The sequence below is a fragment of the Vipera ursinii genome (genome assembly GCF_947247035.1).
Source record: "Vipera ursinii genome assembly, chromosome: 1".
Classification (NCBI taxonomy): domain Eukaryota; kingdom Metazoa; phylum Chordata; class Lepidosauria; order Squamata; family Viperidae; genus Vipera; species Vipera ursinii.
The window spans coordinates 111,553,321-111,573,006 of NC_139512.1; the positions used below are offsets into that span (position 1 = coordinate 111,553,321).

Genomic DNA, 19,686 nt, shown 5'->3' on the forward strand with positions numbered 1-19,686 from the left:
CTAACATCTAAATCAAGTCAGCAATAAGCTCTTCAGTAATTCAGACCCTGTGCCTCTTTTTTCTTCCTTCATTAGTGAAAGTGGCAATGGCCCAGGGCAAGGCAGAAGGACATCTTGCTCTGACATTTGGGAGTTACTGTATATGTCACCGCTTGTCCTCTGGTAGCATTCTGATACTCTAGATCAGGGGTGGGGAATAATGGCCTTTTATGACTTGTGGACTTCAACTCACAGAATTTTTGAGCTAGCCCTGTTGGCTCAGGAATTCTGGATGTTGAAGTCCACAAGTCATAGAGAGGGAATCACAAATAAATAGAACTAATAGTTGTTTCTGCAAGAACTTAGTAGGATGTTTACTAAAGATGGAAAAATGGACAGAGCCAGGTGTTGTTTTTTTAAAAAAAGTGGAAATGTTGATAGAAAAGCTGTGAATAGTATGTGGCCTGCTCAAAGGAATACATGTTTCTCCAAATAAAAAGTGGAAAAAAAAACAACTGTGGAAGAACTTGTTTCTGTCAATGAATCAATGTATGAAACTGATGGAAGGAAAAATGATTTGCAAGGAGAGAATGGGCTACAAAACTAGACAACCTGTGAACTGTTGGGTTATCATTTCAGAGGTATTTCCTCACCTAAACAAAGAAACAGAATAACCAAGGGCAAAAAACTAGTAGAAGTGGGAGCAACTTCCAACTTTCTGCTGACTTGATTACGGCTGATCTTCAGCCAGTGGTCCCACCCTAACCCTCTGGAGGCTGAGTAGGCTAGTCCCACCACTGACTGCTGGAGGGCGAACAGCCATAATCAAGTCAGCAGAAAGTTGAAAGTTGGTTCCCAGAATGCAGCCACGTGAGTTGTTATGGGAGTTTCCCGATACTCCCGTGTAACACCTCTTCTCCGTGAGCTGCATTGGCTTCCGGTTGCCCTCCGGGTGAGATTCAAGGTGCTTGGGTCCGGATTATCTAAGGGAACACCTGCTGCCGGCATCAACTTCCCATCGTCCTGTGCGCTCCCACAGGGAGGGCCTTCTCAGGGTACCGCCGGTTAAGGAATGCCGGCGGGTTATTCCCAGGGGAAGGGCGTTCTCTGTGGGCGCGCCGGCCTATGGAACCAACTTCCCACGAAACTCAGGACTGCCCCCGACCTTCGCTCATTTCGCCAGGACTTGAAAACCTGGTTCTTCGAGCTGTTTGGCCCAGACTGAGGGGTTTTAATTTAATTTAGTTTAATTGGGTTTTAGTTTAACTTCAGGGACTGTAATTTAATTAATAGTTTTAATTGATTTTAATTTTGTATACTATGTATTTTAATTTTCCCTGTAAACCGCCCTGAGTCCTACGGGAATAGGGCGGTATATAAATTTAAATAATAAATAAATAAATAAATAAACTTACTAAGTTTCTGTTAGCTTTGTTCATCAAGGAGTGATGAAGGCCAACTATATTTAGCATGATGTGTTGATGAATAAACATTGGAAAGAAAATGAATTATAGGGGTTTTTTTACATGTGGAATTGATTAATGAAATCATGTGGTCAGAAATACAAAACAGAAGTATTAGGGAAGTATTTTGGAGACTGAATTCTAGAGGGAAGGTGCATTCCAGTGTTATTTAAAAAGGAAAAATTAGATTATTGTTTCTTTGTTTATTTTATTTTATTTATTTATTCATCAAATTTTGAAACCACCTGTCTTTCTCAGAGGGACTTTATTTATTATATATGTGCAATGTATGCATAATATATTATACATACACAGTTAGTCTCTGGGGGTTGGGCAGCATATATATTGACTATAGTATTATGATTGTTTCCTTCTGTGAGACAAGGAAAACCACTTATTTATTTTCTACTAGTGGATTCAATTGATTGTTTTTCTCTGACCAGTTCCCTAGTAAATGGGACTTTGTCCTAGTTTGTGATGATCACAAGAGGAACAGTGTGAAGGATCGCATGAAAAAGAAGTTTCTGGGAGAACTGCACAAGAAAGGGTTCATTATCAAGGTAGGACTAACATCCCTTCCCTCTCCAAAGCTGACCCGACATTCCTGAATATCAAGCTGACATGCTGGTTTGACATGCTCTTGTTTACAAGAGGACCACAGCTTTCCTTGCTCAGGATGGAGCTGATGTTGGGTAGCTCACTGACAACACAACAAACTCATGCTTTGATGCAGTGGATGTAATTTGCCTAACAGGCTTTTTCTCGAGCATGGTCATAACGCTTTTGCATCAGTACACAAGTATGAGAGTTGAGGATTCCTCCTAGACTGTTGTCTTATAAACATTTGTATCATTTATTTTTCTATCAAATTGTTAGCCAATTCAGGACCAAAAGCTCTTTTATGGAGTTCATGCACCAAGTGGAATCTTCCGAAAATACCAGTGGCTTCTGAATAATCCTGATAATGAATTGGGGGATCTGCTTCCAGAGCAATTAGATTACCAACAGTCAGCAATCACGTCAACAAGGTAAAGTATCCATCCATCCACCCATCCATTTAGTCCCAGTCTCAGTTCTTTACAGAATCTGCCACCACTGGGGGCAACTGGTGCATACAGTTTGTGCTCAAGCGAAGCTCAAGTGATTAACAAGTCATGAGGTCATAAATTAATGGAAAAATTGTTTTGAAAAAAATGTTTGGATTGGTACAGAGAATATTGCTTTTAACTGAAAGCTTCTAATTGTAGCTGAGGGGTAAGGATTGGTGGAGAGTGACTTTTTAAGCCATTTTGAAACTGCAAAGATATCAACACTATTCATTTGAAGATAACTTTAAGTGATAGATTTTTGTTAAGGCATTTGCACTTACTAGATAGTACGTGGAAACTAAAATTAATTGTAGTGCCTACTGAGCAGCTACAGTATATAGATTACTGTGTAGGATACAGAGAAAGAACTGGATGCTTTTTAAAACAAAGCAAACAAACCAGACCAAAAATTTCAGTGAAGTAGGGAGGTCAATCCTGCAGCTTCTTCACTGGCTATGCCCTGGTGAGCTATTGCCTCTTTTGCCTAATTCTCAGAAATGGATCTATTTGCTCTTGTTTCTCTAAACGGCATAAAGTAGGATAAAGTAGGATCACAGTTAGGGATAGAAGGATAAAAGCTTTCAGGATAAAAGTTAACAGCTTAACAGCTCCATATCAGGGAAAACAAAATACTTTTCTATCATGGACAACAACAGTTGTATTTATTCCTGCCCCTGAAAAGTTTACACTAGCATTGCTGTTTCTCAGTTCTTGTATGTTTTAGGATACGTATTGTGAGCTTTATCCTGCAAAACACAGAAATTCCAAATACCAAAGGTATGAAAATATCTTTTTCTTTATTAGTGTAAATATAATTCATTTGTATTTCTTTTTCACTTTGCAGTGTCCTTTTTGCAAATGCAGCTCTGAACATCAGTCAGTTTTACTGTTCACAGTGAGGCACACCCCACTGTGGGGAGGCTTCATCCGTTATTACATGTAACCATACCTGCAAGCTGACCCATCTTTCTGATGAGTAGTAATGATGTGATGAACTGGAAAAAAAACTTTGTTTTTTTTTAGGAGTGTCACTTCAGACAAACAATCTGATGCTGTTAGGACCCAATGTTTCATTTGTATTTGCAATGTGGTGGATTGGAGGAAGTGTGATGATGTTTGTAGGATGACCAAGGTTCAAGTTTCACTCAGAAATAGCTTGTGCTTTATTACAGGAAACATTTTGTACACTGTGCAAAAGTCTTGGACTGTCATCTAATGATTGTTCAAATCTTTGTGGTGCAGATTTGATAGCCCAATCACTCCCTATGTTCTTTCTCTTGTGTTATTTCTTTGTTGCAGCTCCTGTGGAGGGGGCCTGGATCAGTTTTGTTTCTGAGGAGGGGGGAAACCAAACACACACACATATACACAAATTTACTTGTTTGGTTATTTTTAAGAGAGGTTCTGGGGCAAAAAGAGACGCCAAAGAGGTCACCTATCTAGGGAGCTAGTGTGATGTAATAGTTAAGATATTACACTAGGAACAGGGAGAGCCAGGCTGTAGTTCCCCCCTTAGCCATGAAAGCTCCCTGAGTGATTTTGGGCCAGTTCAGTCTCTTTCAGCCCTCCCTCCCTCTGTTGAAGCAAACAGGAGGAGGGTACACTATATATGCCATCCTGAGCAACTGTACAAAAGACAGAATATCAATCAAATAAATAAATTCCTGCGTTCATTGTTGAAGCCACCTTCCCCTACCTGACATTTCCTGTTTTTGTGGACCACAATTCTCATCACTCCCTCCCAATCAGCAGAACTAATGACTGAGGGCAACAGGAGTGATGATTTGTCATCTGTGGATTGCAGGTTCTCCATCCTCTGATTTAGGGCTTTAGTACTGAAGACAGGTTAATTACACCTGAGAATATTCAGGAAACAAAAGCTAGAATGCAGGTCATATTAACCTGTTTTTAAAGTTGGTGCCAACTGTCTTTTAAATCATCGGAAGCTCCTGAGCTTTTTTCAAAGGCAGATTTAAATGGTTTGTTTTGCAGTAATCCAGTTTCTCTCACTGAGGCACATATCACGTAATCCAGTCTGCTTTTTCCAGACATAGCTACACCTGCAGCTGACTCAACAGCCCCATTTGGGTAAAAGTAATTTCTTTTGTCATCACCTGAGAATTGACAAATAATTTACGCCATCCCAAGCAAACCAAATCATTACCATGGAATTAGCTGTCAAATGACCAGGAGGCAATATTTTATTTCAAGCTGTTTAGGTCCAAAATTAAAAATGTTAAAACGATCTACAAACAATCTGATAGTTGTGATGTCTTGTAGTTGCCCGAGAAAAGGCTGGTGTATTGTATTTCAGTTTAATCTATTTTTGTGAATTGTTTATTTAGCTACGGTGCTGCTGTAGCTCTAGAAGGAAGAATGTTTATCAAAATGAATGAGTAACAGAAACTAGAGAAGAATTAGCCTTAATTGACATGTACATTCTACTATATATGCATGCTGCTTTGAGATACATATGCTTCAAGGAGACCCTTGCCTGCAAGCCTTTGTATTTGAAAGAAATACTCTGGCAGAACTGCACTTTTTTGGGGGGGGGGCAGAAAGGTCTTGATCTTCTTTCTCTTCTGCTATTAGAGAAGCTTCGTGACCTGATAAAGAAGAAAGTGTTTGAAACTGCATTTCCTTTACACGAGGTGAGGAAGCCTGAATGCCAACCTAAAGCTGATGAATACAGATGTTAAATTAAATAGCAGTTGTGAACTTAGGTTGAGGAAGGGAGTTGAGTCTTTACCTTGATTCCTGGATCCAGAGAGATACACCATTATACATTACCTCTGTGTATTAGGGATGGTGGTGGTGGTAAGGAAAGTGTTTAATTAGAAGAGGAGGCTAAAATAAATGTCAGAAAGTACAGTTGCAATGCATTAATATAACCTGTAGAAGAAAAGCTTTGTTTGACAACTGTGTCCGTATACTGTATACCTATCTATTCAGCATCTTGTAGGTGTTTATTGCTCAGGGCTGAAAAATTGTTTATAGAATATATCACCTTTCAGTTTTACCATATTTAATTGCATTATTTTGTCTAGAGAGAAAATTTGGGTGGATTTCTGAAAATGAATTGGGCTCAATGGAGAGATCTCTTCTGTAGGCAACCAATTGGAGAAATCAGGTAAGGGACAGAGGATTTGGAAACATTGATGAATATGCTTTGATATATGACATTACTACAATAAAAACATCACCATGTTAATTCATATAGATTTTTGTGTTCTATTTCCTTATCTAAAGGAAAGGAACATTTAAATAAGATTTAAATGGTATTCCTTTTTTGATTCTGAATTGAGATCATGCTGTCACAAACTGAAATGATGTCCTGCATTTCAGTTAACAATCTGCTTCTCTTGAAGAAGAGATGGTTCGTTGATATTTCACTGTCTGATCTGAAGATTAAACCCTGCTACAGATCTTGCCAGTGTTGCTCAATTTTTGAACATATTTTAATAATCTAGTACTGGATTTCACCAAAGTTCAGTGCAATCTAATAATAATAATAGATTAGATTAGATTAGATTTATTGAATTTATATGCCGTCCTTCTCCCTAAGGACTCAGGGCAGCTCACAACAAAAAAATTAAGAAACATGGAATACAAAATTTAAAAAAGAATTAAACAGTAAATGTAATAGATACATGACAATTTAACAATAAAAGCCAAATTTAAAAAACATAGTCAGTCCAGACCCGCTTGTTGGAATAACCAAGTCTTCAGGTCACAGCGGAAAGACCGAAGGTCAGAGGCTGTTCGCAGCTCCGGAGGCAGTTCATTCCAGAGGGTCGGCACGCCCACAGAGAAGGCTCTCCCCCTGGGGGTCGCCAGACGGCATTGCCTGGCTGATGGCACCCTGAGGAGGCTGACTCTGTGGGAGCAAACCGGCCGATGGGAGGTTGATAATGGCAGCAGGTGGTCTCGCAAGTACCCGGGCCTAAGCCATGTAGGGCTTTAAAGGTTATTACCAGCACCTTGAATCGCACCTAGAGGGTAACCAGAAGCCAATGCAGTTTGCAGAGGAGTGGTGTAACATGGGAGTATCGAGATACTCCCATAAGCACCCGTGCGGCCGCATTTTGCACCAGCTGAAGCTTCCGGGTGCACTTCAAGGGCAGCCCCATGTAAAGAGCATTGCAGTAATCAAGGCGAGAAGTGACGAGGGCACAGGTAACCATGCATAGGGCATCTCGGTCCAGAAAGGGGCGCAACTGGCGCACTAGGCGAACCTGTGCAAAGGCCCCCCTGGTCACGGCTGTTAGATGATCTTCCAAATTAAGCCGTGAATCCAGGAGGACACCCAAGTTGCGGGCCCTTTCTGAGGGGGGCAGTGCCTCCCCCCCATCAAAAGAGATGGAACCTGTTGAACCATACGAGATGCCGGTATCCACAGCCACTCAGTCTTGGAGGGGTTAAGCCTGAGCCTGTTCCTTCCCATCCAGACCCGCATCATCTCCAGGCACCGGGACATCACGTCAAGGGCATCACTGGGTTGGCTAGGGGTGGAGATGAACAGCTGGGTCTCATCCGCATATTGGTGATACCTCACCCCAAATCCACGGATGATCTCACCCAGCAGCTTCATATACATGTTAAACAGGAGGGGGGAGAGAACCGACCCCTGAGGCACCCCACAAGAGAGGGGCCTCGGGGTAGATCTCTGCCCCCCCTGCCGATACAAACTGCGAATGGCCCGAGAGGTAGGAGGAGAACCACCGTAAAACAGTGCCTCTCACTCCCAACCCCTCGAGCCGTCGCAGCAAGATACCATGGTCGATGGTATCAAAAGCTGCTGAGAGGTCAAGTAGGACCAGGACAGAGGAGCAGCCCCTGTCCCGGGCCCACCAGAGATCATCAACCAGTGTGACCAATGCCGTTTCCGTGCTGTAGCCGGGCCTGAAACCGGACTGGTACGGGTCCAGATAGTCCGCTTCATCCAGGAATTGAGGGAACTGATGTGCCACAACACTCTCAACAACCTTCGCTACAAAGCGGAGGTTGGAGACAGGACGATAGTTATTCAACGAGGCCGGGTCCAGAGCAGGCTTCTTGAGGAGGGGCCTCACCACCGCCTCTTTTAAGGCGGAAGGGAAGACACCCTCTATCAATGAAGCATTGACAACTGCCTGGAGCCAGCTCCTTGTCACCTCCCCGGCGGCTGAAACCAGCCTGGAGGGACATGGGTCCAGTAAACAGGTTGTAGCACTCAGTTTACGCATAATCCTGTCCACATCATCCAGAGTCACAGGGTCAAACTCACCCCAAATGATATGATCAAGACCTGCCCTCTCCACTCCACCGGATTCTGCCCAGTCGGAGTCCAAACCAGTCCGGATCTGAGCAATTTTGTCCTGCAGATACTGTACAAATTCCTCAGCCCAAACTTGAAGGGGTCATCCCTCGGTCCCTGGTTAAGCAGTGAGCGGGTCACTTTAAACAGGGCGGCTGGGCGGTTATCTGTGGACGCAATGAGAGTGGAAAAGTAAACATGCTTTGCCGCTTCCATCGCCACTAAGTAAGACTTAAGATACGTTCTTAGCCGTGTTCGATCAGATTTGGATCTGCTGGACCTCCAACAGCTCTCTAGGTGTCTTTTCCGGCGCTTCATCTCCTGGAGTCCCTCGGTAAACCAGGGGGCTACCCAGGATCTGCACCAGGTCAGAGGCCACAAAGGCACAACTCGATCCAAGGCCCCAGCAGCAGCCCTCTCCCAGGCTGCCGCTAGGGCCTCGGCAGAGTCATGGGCAAGGGAAGCAGGAAAACTCCCAAGCTCCGTCTGGAACCTCTCAGGGTCCATCAGGCACCTGGGGCGGAACCACCTGGTCAGTTCCACCTCCCAGTGGCAGGGGGCGGCGTACTGAAAGTCTAGCCGGAGAAGAAAATGATCAGACCATGACGGGTTGGATGGTTAAATCCCCCCTACCCAGATCATTAATCCATTTCCCAGAGATAAAAACCAGGTCGAGTGTGTGCCCTCCGTTATGGGTCGGGTCTTGAATTATTTGAGTCAGGTCCATGGCCGTCATGGAAGCCATGAACTCCTGGGCCAACTCAGACACCTCACCCACAGAGGGCAGATTGAAATTCCCCAGAACTATAAGCCTGGGGAACTCAATCGCCAACCCGGGCAAGACGTCGAGGAGCTTGGGCAGGGCCGATGATAGCTGGGAGACAGGTACGTAATCAGTAGGCCCAACTGAACTCTAGGACCCCACTTCAAAAGGAGAGACTCACACCCGCCTATCTGAGGGACAGTGGCCACTCATGGACAAAGACTCTCCCTAATAATAACTGCCACCATCCCCCGCCCCTGCCTTGGGCCCGCGGCTGGTGAATAATAATAATAATAAAGTTGGAAGGGACCTTAGAGGTCATCTAGTCCAACCCCCTCCTCAGCAGGAAACCCTATACCATTTCAGACAAATGACTGCCCAGTCTCTTCTTAAAAACTTCCAGTGTTGGAGCATTCACCACTTCTGGAGGCAGGTTGTTCCACTGGTTAATTGTTCTAATTGTCAGGAAGTTTCTCCTTAGTTCCAGGTTGCTACCTTCCTTGATTAGTTTCCATCTGTTGCTAGGTTCCCCCCCCCTGGGACTACCTTCCATTGACAGCTTTTGTAAAATAAAGTACTAGCTTGGAAACGTCTTCATCTAGTGGAAGTTCTTTCAGATGCAGAATTAGAGAATTTATGTCAAGACAAGCTATGTTGTTTAGACAATCCTTTTAAGGTATATTGTTTCTTTTTCAGAACATATTTTGGGGAGAAAATTGCTCTTTATTATGCTTGGCTGGGCTGGTATACATGCGTCCTGTTAATAGCTGCTGTGCCTGGTTGTATTATTTTCATTTATGGCTTCATCAGATTCAGTGCTGGTCAGATCAGGTGAGTTACTCTTTTTGCTTGCGAGAATATGGCAAGATGATTATGAAAATGAAGAATGCAGCCACCTTTGAAAGTTTAAAAAGGGAAACCACTATGTTGGTCTTTTGCCATTGGTTCCTGCAGTTTATAGGCATCTGAAGCTGGGGAAGCTGAGTACTGAGTCAGGAGAAGACCTGTGATTCTAAATAAAAATAAAAGGTAAAGGTAAACGTTCCCCCGCACATGCGTGCTAGTCATTTCCGTCTCTAGGGGCCGGTGCTCATCTCCGTTTCAAAGCCGAAGAGCCAGCGCTTGTCTGAGGATGTCTCCGTGGTCATGTGGCCGGCATGACTAGACACCAAAGGTGCACGGAACGCTGTTACCTTCCCACCGTAGTGGTCCCTATTTTTCTACTTGCATTTTTTACGTGCTTTCAAACTGCTAGGTTGGCAGAAGCTGGGATGAGTAACAGGTGCTCACTCTGTTACACGGCACTCGGGATTCGACCCGCCAAACTGCTGACCTTCTGATCGACAAGCTCAGCGTCCTAACCCACTGAGCCACTGCTTCCCTTTCGAAATAAAAATACATAGCCTCAAAAAGTGAAGCAAGGTCAGACCCGGATCATACTTGGGTAGGAAACACCCAGGAAATCCTAGGACTGTAGGCTGACCTGGGAAGCTGAAAAAATATCCCAGAAGAAGATGGTGAACTCATTTCTTATTATTGCAAAAACAAACAAACAAACCTACGTGGACCTGTTTATGAAGTGACCAGGAATTAAGTTGGCTTGAGAGAGTCTTTTCCTTTGTAAGTGGCACTTCATGGTTGGGCAGATCTTATCTGATGTGAAATTATGGATCTTGATAGTATAACATAGGCAATCATTGTCCTTAAGGAAGGCCAACAGTTAGACCCATTCTCCAAGTATTCTAGTTCTGGAGAACTTTCTCCACTTAGTGCTTGATAAGGCATGTGGGATATTGACATCTTGATAGTTATGTGACAAGGACACAAAGGGACAAAACATTTGACCTCTGAATCACGTGTGTATATGTGTGATCTCATTCCACGCATCCGTAGAGATGGCATCATACGCCCTTTACATTCCCAAGAGTGCTACAATCTAATAATTGCAGGAACTTTTGCAGTTGATTTACCTAACAACCTATTCCCCCCCCCAATATTGTTTCACACTACATTATTGCTTAAAGATCAACAAGTCAATGCAGTTTGTCATGTTTTGGTTGTGATGACACTTTGATTTCTTTTTGTTTTTATAATTGTAGTATTTTCTTCAAATACTCTTTTATAACCATTATTACACTTTCTGATGTTTTCATGTTTTAGATGGTTTCTAATAGCATGAGTGATTTTAGATTTTTAACTTATTGTGAGCCCTGAGCTACTTTGGGAGAGGGAATTCTTTAAGCGAAGCCAATAAATATGTTTAAATGGTACTTATCCAAACTGACCAACTGACTTAATATTGACGTACTGTGTCTCAAAAAAATGTAACTTGTACCCAATTGATCACCATCAAAGAAATTTTGCATGCATGGAATAGATAAGCATTGTAGTCAAGGACAACCAATGTTGACCTGTTTAGACACTGTTCTACCTGTGCCTTCTTATTGAATAGAGTGAATTGTAGGAATAATAAACCAGTAAATGTTGTCTCTCTAATTTAGTAAAGAAATCTGTGAGGCCAACACTACCATCATGTGTCCACTCTGTGACCAGAAGTGCCCATTTTGGATTTTATCAGACATTTGCACATATGCCAAGGTAAGAACATAAAACATCTCACTTATCCCTTATGGTGCTCTTAGGATTCTAGCATTCTTCCTGCCAAGGAAACAGAATATCCACAGAATTTGGCTGAACTGAGAGTTCAGTTTCCCTTGTCAAATCAAGAGTCATTTGTCAGATGGGCACTAAATACATTTGAAAAATATATAAAAGAATGAATAAACAAACAGATATTTAATAATAATAATAATAATAATAATAATAATAATAATAATAATAATAATAATAAGAAGAAGAAGAAGAAGAAGAAGAAGAAGAAGAAGAAGAAGAAGTTGGAAGGTACCTTGGAGGTCATCTAGTCCAACCCCCTGTTCAGGCAGGAAACCCTATACCATTTCAGACAAATGGCTGGCCAGTCTCTTCTTAAAAACTTCCAGTGTTGGAGCATTCACCACTTCTGGAGGTAGGTTGTTCCACTGGTTAGTTGTTCTAACTGTCAGGAAGTTTCGCCTTAGTTCTAGGTTGCTTCTCCTCCTTAATTAGTTTCCATCTGTTGCTTCTTGTCCTGCTTTCAGGTGCTTTGGAGAATAGCTTGACTCCCTCTTCTTTGTGGCAGCCCCTGAGATATTGGAACACTGCTATCATGTCACCCTTCACCCTTCTCTTCATTAAACTAGACATACCCAATTCCAGCAACTGTTCCCTATATGCTTTTGTCTCCAGTCCCCCAATCATCTTTGTTGCTCAACACTATATAGTTCCAGGAGTATTTTGATGGATTTAATTCATAGTCTTTAGCTTGACCTCAAATGCTTCTTCGAAAATGTCTTGAAGATAATGCCATGATTGCTAAAAGTCAGCATAACGTTGTTCAAAAGAGACCATAAGGGCTTCTGGTTTGCGCACATGGCGCTTTTGGACATTCAGGGAAAGCTCCCTCCCTGCCGTCCATTCTTTCTTCATTGGAGGACCCTGAAAAGGGTTGAAAGTTGCCCTGGAGGGGCAACCACTGCAAGGAGGCCCTCCTGTGATTGTGGAAGGGTGGCAGCCCTCCACTCGAATCTGGAGCAGCTCCTTTTGGCCTGAAGAAGAAGAGACCGCCCATGAACATGACCGATTAAGCCGTTCCCTGCCAAAAGCCAAAAGCACCATCTAGCACAACTAAGCAATCTGGAGGACTCAGGTGAGACCTCTCCTTTCTTATTCCCCTAACTGCCTGCCTGTGGGACTTTTCTGAAAATTTTCTCCCCCCCTTTTTTTGAAAAAACAGCTTTTGTATACTTGGGGGAATAACATTTTAAGCCTTAAAGCGAAGGGGAAAAAACGCCATCTGATTAAGCAAAGAAACTAAGCAATCTCATTCCTACCTATTAAAAATCTCATATTTTTGTGGGGAATCTACTACCCTATTTTCTGTTTAAGATGTGAACTAAGGAAAAAAGAATGGACTAATTATATAAAAGCTTTATATTAATTTGGGAAAAAAAGCATTTTACAACTTATTCTATATGCTACTGATGATGTCCTGTGGCTAAACTTGGAATTGCAAGTAAACCTTTTGCTTATTCTGACAGCTGACTGAATAACAGAGCTGTCCTTGATATTATCTTCAAAGACAAGTGTGGGAACACCTGGCACTGAAAACAACTTCTAGGAGCATTGGAGGTGGAAAATTACTGACTCTTATTAAATTAGCCTCCATGGAATACTTAGCTGTAAACACTAACAAAATGGATGACTACATCCCACCACTTAACTACAAATTGATATTGGACACAATCTTGGCTATAACTGAACAAATCAAAGCCAAATTGCATGATAAACCTGACAACTCAAAGCCACCAGACCAAACTTTGACCTTAAATGATGAACTGACAACCCAAAAACAAATAGAAGAACTGGAAATTAACACTAAAATAGGAGACTTCAAAGAGCAACAAACGCAGCCTACAGAGAACTTTGAAGTCCAAACTCCAACTTTAAGTACAAAACTTACAGTTCAAAAAACAACACCCGAAGAAAGCAACATTAAGAGCAAAGATATCAAAGGCCTTCAAATACAGTATGTTGAGGATTCAGCTAATCAAATGATAACAACATTAGCTACTACTTTCTACCTAACCCAGATGGAAATGGAACAAGAATTACATCAAACATCAAAAACTGAGCTATTAAAGCAATATTTCAATGATTACAAAGGGGACACCAGCTTGGCAAAACTGTCATTTGGATGGTCTCTGTGGATTCAAATAAGAGTTGGAGGAAGAAAGGGAGACACATTTGAGAATTTAAAGACACTAAGATGGAAGCCTCATTGGCACAAAAGGAAGGCGAGAGTTAGATTTAAAGATTTAGGCTTGTCTCTTTTTTGGGATTTGTAAGGACAGAACTTAAAAAATCTTTTTTGATGGACTAAGGGGAATCTTAAAAAAATAAACTGATTTCATATTTAGGTTTTAGATTTTTAAAGGAAAACAAACTTAAGCTTTTAGAATAAAACTTTGAATTATATTACAGAATTTAGAATCTTATAATATAAGATAGTATTTTAATAAGTGTTGAATGGTTAAGACAAAAAATCTTTTCTAACAATTAGTGATTTGTTAAGATGAAAACTAGACTTTACTGCTAAATCATAAGAATGATTTGTAATGAACAATGTAAGTTTTGTAGACAAGAGAATTATTCTTTATTGAAATAGGGAATTTTAGGTTACCCAAAAAGTAAGCTTTCTTCTGTATATTATAGACCACTTTAGAGTATTTTATTGCAATTAGGTAAAATTTAAAAACAGGATTTTGATATGTATTAGTCTAATTATATTGAAAACTTTGTTAACTGATTAGGTCATATCTAGAAATGTACTAACTTGATCACTTTGACTATGTGAAAACTAAGGGAATCAGAGAGGGAATCTTTATTGATGCAACCTGAACTATTTATAAACAACTTGTTATTTGTTACTTTTCACTACCTAGCCTCCATATTGCTTCACAAATACATGTATATGTAAATATTTAAAAACCAATAAAACTTGGGGGAAAAAAGAGACCATAAGAGACTTTCCTTTATTGGACAACCCGACTGCTAGAGATATAGTCAACCTCAGTTTCAGCAAACGTTTTGATAAGTTTCCACTTGATAGTCTCGCTGCCAAGCTGTTAAAGAATAGTTTAGATGGCATGACAGCAGGGGAGATCCACAACTGGCTAGCTAACACACTCATATTCAGCACCTCGGCACACTCAGCACCTGAAGGCAGGACAAGATGCAATGGATAGAAACTAACCAAGGAGAGAAGCAACCCAGAACTAAGGAGAAATTTCCTGACAGTCAGAACAAGTAATCAGTGGAACAACCTGCCTCTAGAAGTTGTGAATGGTCCAACACTGGAGGGTTTTAAGAAGAGACTCAACAACCATTTGTCTGAAATGGTACAGGGTTTCCTACCTGGACAGGGGCTTGGACTAGAGGACCTCCAAGCTCCCTTCTGTTATTCTGTTCATAGAGTAATCATTAGGGACTTCACACTGAATTTGGGAGAAGTAGCCAGTTGTGTTGGGACCAATATTACTCAACATTTCAATTAATAAAGATTGATTGGCTGCTTATCATAATTGGGAATGACAGGCAATTGGAAGTTCAAGCTAACACTCAGAATAGGAGAATGAGATTTCAGTCTAATGTTTGGAAAATTGGTCTGAGAGATATTTTTTAAAGGGGAAAATTGTAAGGTTTTGTATTTAGGAAGGAAAAATGTGGGGCACAAATATAAGATAGAGAATTTGTGACTTTGAAATGCTACCTTGGAGAGAGACTTAGGTGTGGACATTGATCACAAGCTCTTGATAGTATAACATAGGCAATCATTGTCCTTAAGGAAGGCCAACAGTTAGACCCATTCTCAAAGTATTCTAGTTCTGGAGAACTTTCTCCACTTAGTGCTTGATAAGGCATGTGGGATATTGACATCTTGATAGTTATGTGACAAGGACACAAAGGGACAAAAGATTTGACCTCTGAATCATGTGTGTATATGTGTGATCTCATTCCACGCAGAGATGGCATCGTACGCCCTTTACATTCCGAAGAGTGCTACAATCTAATAATTGCAGGAATTTTTGCAGTTGATTTACCTAACAACCTATCCCCCCCCCAATATTGTTTCACACTACATTATTGCTTAAAGATCAACAAGTCAATGCAGTTTGTCATGTTTTGGTTGTGATGACACCTTGATTTCTTTTTGTTTTTATAATTGTAGTATTTTCTTCAAATACTCTTTTATAACCATTATTACATTTTCTGATGTTTTCATGTTTTAGATGGTTTCTAATAGCATGAGTGATTTTAGATTTTTAACTTATTGTGAGCCCTGAGCTACTTTGGGAGAGGGAATTCTTTAAGCGAAGCCAATAAATATGTTTAAATGGTACTTATCCAAACTGACCAACTGACTTAATATTGACATACTGTGTCTCAAAAAAAATGTAGCTTGTACCCAATTGATCACCATCAAAGAAATTTTGCATGCAAAAACTTGACTACATGCAAGATTTCAGTCTAATGTTTGGAAAATTGGTCTGAGAGATATTCTTTAAAGGGGAAAATTGTAAGGTTTTGTATTTAGGGAGGAAAAATGTGGGGCACAAATATAAGATAGAGAATTTGTGACTTTGAAATGCTACCTTGGAGAGAGACTTAGGTGTGGACATTGATCACAAGCTGAACATGGGGCAGCACTATGAAGCAGCTGCTAGAAGGGATTTGAGAAGACGCCCTAAAGGGAGAAGCTGAAGGAACATGGGGTGCTTAGTCTGAAAAAATGAAGACTAAGAGGTGACATTTATATTTGTATTCATGTATGTAAAAAGGTGCCATGGGGAAGATGAATAGGAACAATTTTTCACTGCTACGGAAACTAGAATCTGAAATAATGAACGCCACTCACAGTTACCTACATTTCACTTAAATATAAGAAAAGAATGTATGATGTCTTTATGATCTATATCACAGCTGAATGGCCCATCCATCAATGTTCACCGGGGAAGGGGGGGCATATGTGATCAAAGAAAGCAGAAAGAAAAAAAGCAACATTGTGAAAAAAGCCACACACTGTTTTTCAAAGAACTCTAGTGATTTACCTCTCCTCTTTTTTTTAACCATTTAGATCACCCATGTGGTTGATAATGAATTGACAGTTCTGTTTGCAATGTTCATGACTATCTGGGGTAAGCTTGCAGAAGATTGATCTGTTTGGAGTTTAATGAGGAATGCTGTTTTTAAATATAAACTCTCTTTTGTCCACAGGACAATCCTTTTTCCTCTTCATTGTCAAAATATTTTTAATCTCTAATTCCACTAACAGAATATGGAATATCTTATGAGAAAGAAATCATTGTATATGTTCCATTGTATTTTTAACATTCCCTTAGAGATATATATCCTCTGCTTACTTTGGCTGATCTCAATGAACCTGGGTAGTAGTTGCATAGGAGACCACTGGGAAATACCAAGGCTGTCACATAGATTAAGATTTTTTTCTTTTAAAGACAGAGGAAATAAATAGCAAGCCACTTCCATATCGCCATATGACCAAAGGTTTGGCTCAAAGGAAACATTATCTTTATATATCCTACATATATACTTTTTGAAAGTAATAGCTGCTGTTTTGTTTTAAGTGCACTCCATGGAACCTGGAGAAGCATACTAGGTTACCTTGTTAGCAATCAACTCTGTGCATTAGGCACAGATATTGGCATAGCTTTTATAAACAGAGTTGCAGTAACTTTTAAATGCCTTCTATAAATTTTATAAAATGAATTGCCCTGTTTTGTTCAGAATACTGGAGGATTCATGCAAAAAATTGAAAATAATGTTTCTGCACTCTCTCTCTCTCTCCCCTCCCTCCCTCTTTCCCTCCCTCTTTCTTTATCTTATTTGTCCTTAATGTACAGCCACTGTATTTTTGGAGGTATGGAAGCGACACAGAGCTAAAATTGTCAATCGTTGGAATATGTGTCATTGGGATGAAGAAGAGGTAAGGCCAGTTCTTTTCTAGTACCTAAGAACTCCTAATATCTCTGGAGGCAAGGAAAACCTCTTCTGTAATAGCTTTAATGCAAGTGCAGCTAGTAGACAGGTGCTGATGTGTAACCTAACATATTACAAAATAAAAATAAAGAGTTAACATTTCTACTTGCATCTTAGACAAAGGGTCAGCATTTTTTTTTAGGTAAAGAGCCCCAATTCCCAATTGAGCCCCATTATCCAATTTGGTACAATGTTTTAAACACAAATAATTGAAATTAAATGAAAATGATCCATGTTTACACGTTCCAAATGCTCAAAGAGATTTCATGCAAAATACAAAGATCTTATTATATCTGCCTAATAAGTAAAATTTTATCATTTTTTCCTAACTGGTAGACAGGTTGCATTGGGCATCAAATAGCAGTGTTGCAGATACTATATTGCTGACTGCCAACTGATATTAATACTAATATCACTTGAAAATGTTGGTAGAAGCTTCAGCACTCTTCTGATGAGGCAGAGATCAGTAAAAGAGCTCTATTTCTGCTGAACAGTAGTCCCAGTTGAGATTCCTAGAAATTTTCTCTTCTCCTCAGATTGCCATTCCAGAATTGAAACAAGGAGTAACTGTGGTAGTTGTTGGGTTGTCTGTCAGCTCAATTTAGGAAGGCCTGTGCCTTTTATTTAATAAATTGTTGACTAGGCATTATTGTTTATTGTATATATCTCCAGCTTCTTAAGAAGATTCTTTAAAGCTTATTTTGTGATTTTTCTGTGACAGTTAGGATTTTTACATAGGCATCATGATTCTTAAATAAAACTGCCTGCAGAGTTGGTCAGAATAAGTTAAACTCTCAATCAGTCCATTTTGAATGTTGGTAATCAAGGTGAAAGAGATAGATGGTCACATATACTTCTCATACTTGCTTTTAGCTGTATCCTATCATTTAGAATAAATCTTTGATCTCTGAAAGAGAATCTTTGATTATTTGGGACAATTGTGTAACACTTTATAAAATAGCTTCACATGTTCAATCCTTGATTTATGAGGCTATTAGAATAGTAGTAGAAGCAGAGCACTTATTTTCATATACTGTAGAAAGATCCGTCTCTGGCATTTCCATGAAAAGGTGTAGAAATAGGAAGCATTTGTCTGTTTTTGTTCCATCAGCCTGGGAATTCTTTTGCAGCTCAACTGCTTTCTGTCCCATTTTGTTTGCAAGTATTTTGCATATTTTAACCCAGTTCTCTCATGTCTGTATTTTGCACAGAGTTAATCCTAAAGAACAAAACTTTGCTTATCACAGAAATGAGCAGATGATCCAATTTATCTCTTAGAAAAGAGATTTCTAATCTTGTGGTTGGGATGAAGGTAGCATATACCTGAGGAAATTTAACATAGATAGTCTCCATCTCATATGAAATAGAGATTATAAGAGTTTTACAATTGCTGAATTATTTGATTGCCTCTGTTAGATTCTGAGGATAATTTACAGAGATAGCTAATATGCTTTCACACAGAGGTCAGAATTTAGGCTGCATAGGCCATTCCTATATAATCATACTATTCTGCTGGTGGCGCTTATTAGTGCAGCTGAATAGCAGTAGCATTTAGACTTATACCACTTCATACTGCTTTACAGCACTCTCTAAGTGGTTTACAGAGTCAGCATATTGCCTCCAACAATTTGGGTCCTCATTTTACTGACCTCGAAAGGATGGAATCAACTTTGACTCTGTCAGGATCAAACTCTAGGCAGTGAGCAGAGTTAGCCGGCAATACTGCATTCTAACTACTGCACTATCATGGCTCTCATCCTGAACTCCATGGATTTTTTTGACTACAGAATTGGGGAATGGGCAAAAGTATGTGACAAACTCTTAGTATGTTGCTGTTTATTATATAGATTTTTTTTTAAATCCAGAAATTGTCCCTGAAGCACAGTATTGCCCTAATTCAAACACTGGTTTCAAGCATTATCTTAAAGCCAAGTCTCATTGGCTATAACAGGCCATCATGAAATAAAATTGGAATAAAGGAAAAGATTCTCTTCTCACTTTTAATAACCTGAGAATTTTAAAGCTTTCAGGCTTTTAAGAAAAGGGTGATTACTATTACTGCTGGGATCACAAAATTGATAGGTGTGAAAAAGCTGAGTCAGAAGATGTAATTTTAATAAAACTTTCTTCTTTATAGTCTCTTTTTCTGAACAGAACAAATAATAATGTTTTCTTTCCACCTTTAATACAAATGAAAACCTTAACAAGGGGTTGCTAAATGTGACTACTTCTTTCTGTAGGAGGAATTAACTTTGGAGCTCATTAATAACCCTGAAAGTACCTCTGACGAGTATCAGCATTCATATATCCGCAGTATAATTGTCCTTGTTTTAGCTCTTATTATGGTATGTGAATACTGATTTTCTAATGTACTTTTCATTCTTATTTTGGGTGCTTATTAATGGTACATATATAAGAAAAAATACTATACTTTTGGGTGTA

At 40.0% G+C, this 19,686-nt stretch overlaps 1 protein-coding gene across 2 annotated transcripts in view; it reads left to right on the plus strand.

Moving 5' to 3' along the window:
- ANO9 (anoctamin 9) overlaps positions 1-19,686 on the plus strand; it is a 56,563-nt gene that overhangs the window by 15,538 nt on the left and 21,339 nt on the right. For both annotated transcript variants that reach the window (XM_083348977.1, XM_083348978.1), the window contains exons 3-12: positions 1,886-2,002; positions 2,319-2,470; positions 3,255-3,307; positions 5,123-5,181; positions 5,578-5,660; positions 9,286-9,420; positions 11,091-11,187; positions 16,322-16,382; positions 17,109-17,191; positions 19,485-19,589. In XM_083348977.1, coding sequence (XP_083205103.1) covers positions 1,886-2,002; positions 2,319-2,470; positions 3,255-3,307; positions 5,123-5,181; positions 5,578-5,660; positions 9,286-9,420; positions 11,091-11,187; positions 16,322-16,382; positions 17,109-17,191; positions 19,485-19,589 — 945 coding nt within the window. The remainder of the gene's footprint in view (positions 1-1,885; positions 2,003-2,318; positions 2,471-3,254; positions 3,308-5,122; positions 5,182-5,577; positions 5,661-9,285; positions 9,421-11,090; positions 11,188-16,321; positions 16,383-17,108; positions 17,192-19,484; positions 19,590-19,686) is intronic.